This window comes from Oncorhynchus keta, chromosome 4 (assembly GCF_023373465.1).
Source record: "Oncorhynchus keta strain PuntledgeMale-10-30-2019 chromosome 4, Oket_V2, whole genome shotgun sequence".
Taxonomy (NCBI): Eukaryota; Metazoa; Chordata; class Actinopteri; order Salmoniformes; family Salmonidae; genus Oncorhynchus; species Oncorhynchus keta.
Genome location: NC_068424.1, coordinates 22655328 through 22662827, shown reverse-complemented (window position 1 = coordinate 22662827; position 7500 = coordinate 22655328). Strand labels below are relative to the sequence as shown.

At 40.8% G+C, this 7500-nt stretch overlaps 1 protein-coding gene across 1 annotated transcript in view; it reads left to right on the top strand.

Moving 5' to 3' along the window:
- LOC118382724 (piezo-type mechanosensitive ion channel component 2-like) overlaps positions 1-7500 on the top strand; it is a 174297-nt gene that overhangs the window by 114696 nt on the left and 52101 nt on the right. Inside the window, exons 8-10 of the mRNA XM_052504202.1 lie at positions 3130-3298; positions 7097-7132; positions 7361-7478. Coding sequence (XP_052360162.1) covers positions 3130-3298; positions 7097-7132; positions 7361-7478 — 323 coding nt within the window. The remainder of the gene's footprint in view (positions 1-3129; positions 3299-7096; positions 7133-7360; positions 7479-7500) is intronic.

Here is a 7500-nt window from a genome sequence, read left to right as displayed (position 1 = left end):
GGCCCAGGAGTTAGTCTGTGAGACAAAGGCCCAGGAGTTAGTCTGTGAGACAAAGGCCCAGGAGTTAGTCTGTGAGGCAAAAGCCCAGGAGTTAGTCTGTGAGACAAAGGCCCAGGAGTTAGTCTGTGAGACAAAGGCCCAGGAGTTAGTCTGTGAGACAAAGGCCCAGGAGTTAGTCTGTGAGACAAAGGCCCAGGAGTTAGTCTGTGAGACAAAGGCCCAGGAGTTAGTCTGTGAGACAAAGGCCCAGGAGTAAGTCTGTGAGACAAAGGCCCAAAATATTCCCCAAATTGGGACGCTGCCCACCACTAATGGTTGCAGTACTGGGCTGATTCTGTGCAGCGTTGTCTTGCCAATGGGCTAAAACAAAGAACCCTCTGACAATCAAACAGTCACAATCACTACCAGCTTTGTAATTTAACATTTGCGGGTGAGGATACCGTTTTGGTTACTACCCGAGCTCTAACCAAAATATGTGTGCTTTTCAATTTAGACCCAAACTGCAGAATAAAAACTACTTGAAAGTAGCCCATAAAATGCCAAATGGGTTTTTTGCTATAAGTGTTTATCACAGCGTCAGCGCAAGAATGGGTGTATCAATGACTCAGGCATCTGTGTGTGTTCTTGTTGTGTATCCAATCGGTGTTGTTTGCATGTAGTAGTGCTTATGACTCACAAATTACATATTTGATCTCCTGCAATCCCTGTTGTAGATTAGTTCTTATTTCTGAACCACGTTCACTGTCTATCTTCCTTGGGAAACCATGACAATCCATGGCAGATTAGAATGACCCACCCAGTGCCCTGTGGCATTTGATTCCTCGTTTCCTATCTCCTCACCGCCTCTCCTCTGACCTCCTCCAATGTGTTTTGAGAAGGAGGCGAGGAGAGAGGACACGAGGAATCAAATAAATACTGTTGACATTCACCCGATGCCACTTGATTGAAGACACACCAGTAGTCAGTGGTTAGCATTCCCCAGCTGTGGCAGCAGTACTTGGGCATGAAAGCATCTGGTTCGTAGGCTGGCTATGCCAAGGAGGCAGAGGATATAACACCTTTATTCCTTTGGCCAGTTGAAAAGAGCCACGCACCCAAACCCATCGTGTTACTAAGTGAGTTCTAGGTTCTATTTCTTATTAATAAAAGCTGCAGTTTTAGAATGTTTGTGCACCTCAAGTCGACATACTCCCAACAGGACATGACGGCCGTGATTCCAAATAAAACTATTCTGGTTGATTATAGCGGCATGATGTAAATCCAAAATGAAAGACTGCTGGAGTGACTATTGTGCACTTTGGCATCTCTCCCTCTCTTTTCTCTCTGTCTGTCCTCCCTTTCTTTCCTTTCCTTTACTCGAGATACATCTGTTGTTGTTTTGCTCACCAACTGCCTTCTTTAGTCTTATTAAAATAGTAGGAGAGAGAGAGAGAGAGAGAGAGAGAGAGAGAGAGAGAGAGAGAGAGAGAGAGAGAGAGAGAGAGAGAGAGAGAGAGAGAGAGAGAGAGAGAGAGAGAGAGAGAGAGAGAGAGAGAGAGAGAGAGAGAGAGAGAGAGAGAGAGAGAGAGAGCATTACATTGTTACTGCTTGTGTAAATTGAAAGTGTTTCTGAGAATACTAAGATGCTAGGCCAGGGAATTGTGGGTTTTGTGGTTCCGGAGACATGCTTGAAGCAGTTGCAGTTGTTTATACCAGGGACTTTGTCTTGGTGGGTCCCCAGCACTGGGCTGCGGCCCATACTCATACCCCCTACATTCATTATCTCATCGAAAATACACAGCATTATAGAAAAAGTAACAAGTAACTAAAGAGAAACAGTAAAATAACAATAGCGAGACTATATACAGGGGAGTACTGGTACAGAGTCAATGTGCGAAGGCAACGGTAAGTTGAGGTAATATGTACATGTAGATAGTTATTAAAGTGACTATGCATAGATGATAACAACAGAGAGTAGCAGCGGTGGTAAAGAGGAAGGAGTGGATGCAAATAGTCTGGGTGGCCATTTGATTAGATGTTCAGCAGTCTTATGGTTTGGGGGTAGAAGCTGTGTAGAAGCCTTTTGGACCTAGACTTGGCGCTCCAGTAGCGCTTGCCGTGTGGTAGCAGAGAGAACAGTCTATGACTAGGGTGGCTGGAGTCTTTGACAATTTTTAGGGGCTTCCTCTGACACCGCCTGGTGTAGAGGTCCTGGAGGGCAGGAAGACTGACCCCAGTGATGTACTGGGCCATTCGCACCACCTCCGTAGTGCCTTGCGGTTGGAGGCCGAGCAGTTGCCATACCAGGCAGTGATGCTCTCGATTGTGCAGCTGTAGAACCTTTTGAGGATCTTTTCAGTCTCCTGAGGGGGAATAGGTTTTGTTGTGCCCTCTCCACGACTGTCTTGGTGTGCTTGGACCATGTCAGTTTGTTGGTGATGTGGACACCAAGGAACTTGAAGCTCTCAACCTGCTCCACTGCAGCCCCGTCGATGAGAACGGGGTAGGGGGGTGCTCGGTCCTCTTTTTCCTGTCGTCCACAATCATCTCCTTTGTCTCGATCACGTTGAGGGAGAGGTTGTTATCACACTGTCACACTGTCTTTCAAGTCTTGTCCATGTAAAATGTGTGTGTTTGATCATTTATGGTATGTGAGTATATGACTTGGGAGAACTAATCAAATGTACTGTCTGGTTATGCTACTGATCAGGGTTACCATTCCAGAGAGTGCTGTTCCATTTTTTACATGGAGCCAACTGCCAAGATGCAGAGGGGGGTAATTGTAATTAAAGAGGGAATACAAGTAATGGAGGCGTTTCATTCTGTAATATCCTCTGTGCTACTGCAGACTGCTGCTATTCTCTAATTCTCAGAATCCCTTCCAAAAGTACTTGCTTGCCTATTCAGTAATATAATATGCCCCATTCTGGTTATTTCTCTCTCTGTGTCTCTCTCTCTCTCTCCCTCTCTTTCTCTCTCAGCTATACATGGGGAATGGCATGTCAATAGAATGTGGCTGGATTGTTCTCAGATTTTCAAGATCAACATCACCGCACAACTGTGCAAGAAATAATGATCTCCCCACCCCTCCTTTCTCCCCCTCTCCATCCCCCCGTCCTTCCCTGCCCCTCACCTTCCTCCCTCCACCAGTCTGTTTGGCATCTCGTCGGTGGTACAGACTGACTGTTCCTACACCTGGATGTTCCGGGTCAACCCGGCGCTGGCCTGGCACCACTATGTCAACCCCATCATGCTGCTGGTGCTCTACTACACCCTGGCCACGCTTATACGCCTTTGGCTCCAGGACCCCACAGACATGGTGAGTTAAAGTTACTGTAACACGGTGGCCATATTGGGGCAGGGCCCCGGAGGTACATGGTGAGTTAACTTTGCGGTAACACTGACGCCATTTCTGTTCAGGGCCCTGTGGTACACTGTGCCCTCCATTACAGAATCCACACTGTACCAACATGGTGGCTGTCTAACTGTATAGGGTCTACTGTAAAACCACTACCATTTTGGTGCAGTGTAGCTGTGTTTTTATAATTGAAAGGGGTATTTTAATTTGTGGTTCAAAACATGGGCGTATCCATATTTACTGAATGAGTCACTCATTCTGCATGCGTCAAACTAAATTGACACAGAGGAAACCTGCATATTCTTCCTCACATCCACAGTTCTTGGAAATGGTTGGATCTTACGAAGCTGTGGAGGATGACTCACTACACAGATGAGAGACATGTACACAGACTTCCTGACTATGTACAGTAGTTATATTACACACACCTGTACTGTACTGTAGTAATATTACACACACCTGTACTGTACTATAGTAATATTACACACACCTTTACTGTACTGTAGTAATATTACACACACCTGTACTGTAGTAATATTACACACACCTGTACTGTACTGTAGTAATATTACACACACCTGTACTGTAGTAATATTACACACACCTGTACTGTACTGTAGTAATATTACACACACCTGTACTGTACTGTAGTAATATTACACACACCTGTACTGTAGTAATATTACACACACCTGTACTGTACTGTAGTAATATTACACACACCTGTACTGTACTGTAGTAATATTACACACACCTTTACTGTACTGAAGTAATATTACACATTCCTGTACTGTACTGTAGTAATATTACACATACCTGTACTGTACAGTAGAAATATTACACACGCCTGTACTGTAGTAATATTACACACCTGTACAGTAGTAATATTCCACATTCCTGTACTGTACTGTAGTAATATTACACATACCTGTACTGTACTGTAGAAATATTACACACACCTGTACTGTAGTAATATTACACACACCTGTACTGTACTGTAGTAATATTACACATACCTGTACTGTACTGTAGAAATATTACACACACCTGTACTGTAGTAATATTACACACACCTGTACTGTAGTAATGTTACACACACCTGTACTGTACTGTAGAAATATTACACACACCTGTACTGTAGTAATATTACACACACCTGTACTGTACTGTAGTAATATTACACAAACATGTACTGTACTGTAGTAATATTACACACACCTGTACTGTACTGTAGTAATATTACACACACCTGTACTGTACTATAGTAATATTACACATACCTGTACTGTACTGTAGTAATATTACACACACCTGTACTGTACTGTAGTAATATTACACACACCTGTACTGTACTGTAGTAATATTACACATACATGTACTGTACTGTAGTAATATTACACACCTGTACTGTAGTAATATTCCACATTCCTGTACTGTACTGTAGTAATATTACACATACCTGTACTGTACTGTAGAAATATTACACACACCTGTACTGTAGTAATATTACACACACCTGTACTGTACTGTAGTAATATTACACATACCTGTACTGTACTGTAGAAATATTACACACACCTGTACTGTAGTAATATTACACACACCTGTACTTTAGTAATATTACACACACCTGTACTGTACTGTAGAAATATTACACACACCTGTACTGTAGTAATATTACACACACCTGTACTGTACTGTAGTAATATTACACATACATGTACTGTACTGTAGTAATATTACACACAGCTGTACTGTACTGTAGTAATATTACACACACCTGTACTGTACTATAGTAATATTACACATACCTGTACTGTACTATAGTAATATTACACATACCTGTACTGTACTGTAGTAATATTACACACACCTGTACTTTAGTAATATTACACACACCTGTACTGTATGGTAGTTATATTACACACACCTGTACTGTACTAATATTACACACACCTGTACTGTAGAAATATTACACACACCTGTACTGTAGTAATATTACACACACCTGTACTGTAGTAATATTACACACACCTGTACTGTACTGTATCAATAGTACACATACCTGTACTGTACTGTAGTAATATTACACACACCTGTACTGTACTGTAGTAATATTACACATACATGTACTGTACTGTAGTAATATTACACACACCTGTACTGTACTGTAGTAATATTACACACACCTGTACTGTACTATAGTAATATTACACATACCTGTACTGTACTGTAGTAATATTACACACACCTGTACTGTACTGTAGTAATATTACACACACCTGTACTGTACTGTAGTAATATTACACATACATGTACTGTACTGTAGTAATATTACACACACCTGTACTGTACTGTAGTAATATTACACACACCTGTACTGTACTGTAGTAATATTACACACACCTGTACTGTACTATAGTAATATTACACATACCTGTACTGTACTGTAGTAATATTACACACACCTGTACTTTAGTAATATTACACACACCTGTACTGTATGGTAGTAATATTACACACACCTGTACTGTACTAATATTACACACACCTGTACTGTAGAAATATTACACACACCTGTACTGTAGTAATATTACACACACCTGTACTGTAGTAATATTACACACACCTGTACTGTACTGTATCAATAGTACACATACCTGTACTGTACTGTAGTAATATTACACACACCTGTACTGTACTGTAGTAATATTACACATACATGTACTGTACTGTAGTAATATTACACACACCTGTACTGTACTGTAGTAATATTACACACACCTGTACTGTACTATAGTAATATTACACATACCTGTACTGTACTGTAGTAATATTACACACACCTGTACTGTACTGTAGTAATATTACACACACCTGTACTGTACTGTAGTAATATTACACACACCTGTACTGTACTGTAGTAATATTACACACACCTGTACTGTACTGTAGTAATATTACACATACATGTACTGTACTGTAGTAATATTACACACACCTGTACTGTACTGTAGTAATATTACACACACCTGTACTTTAGTAATATTACACACACCTGTACTGTATGGTAGTAATATTACACACACCTGTACTGTACTAATATTACACACACTTGTACTGTACTGTTGTGATATTACACACACCTGTACAGTACTGTAGTAATAATACACACACCTGTACTGTAATGTAGTAATATTACACACACCTGTACTGTACTAATATTACACACACCTGTACTGAACTGTAGTAATATTACACACACCTGTACTGTACTGTAGTAATATTACACATACATGTACTGTACTGTAGTAATATTACACACACCTGTACTGTACTGTAGTAATATTACACACACCTGTACTGTACTGTAGTAATATTACACATGTACTGTACTGTAGTAATATTACACTCACCTGTCCTGTACTGTAGTAATATTACACATACATGTACTGTACTGTAGTAATATTACACACACCTGTACTGTACTGTAGTAATATTACACACACCTGTACTGTACTGTAGTAATATTATACTCCCCTATACCGTACTGTAGTAATATTACACATACATGTACTGTACTGTAGTAATATTACACACACCTGTACTGTACTGTAGTGTACTATATTCTCTTTCATGGCCCTACAATGTCCATGTGTAAGGTGATGTGAGTGCCAATACTGTCACTGGTCATGTGTTTGTAAGCAAACATTGAGTATCATATGAAGGCAGTCTTAATTAGATGATCTTTTTTTCTAGCTCATTTCCACCCAAGATGGATACGGCACGTCTGAGGTTAGTTGGCTATTCCTTTTTATATGTTGTAACTTGTAACATGATGCAACATATATTACCTCGTTTTGAGAGTTTTTGAGTTGCTTGGAAACAGACCCAATCAGACATAATTTATCCAACAAATATCAAATAAATAAAAGCTATTGGACAAGCAAAAACAATGATGATACATGAACTTACTCCCGCTATTCTGAATCTCCCCGCTAAGTGCGTATTTTTCTACCCCAGGTGTTGATAGTAACCTCCAACGGATCTCGTCCGGACTATGTCCCCACCAGCGGGCCGCTGGGACTGGACCAGTACTCTACACCGCAGTACAAACCAGACCAACCAGGGCCAGACCTGGGTTAGTATCACCCACATACTGG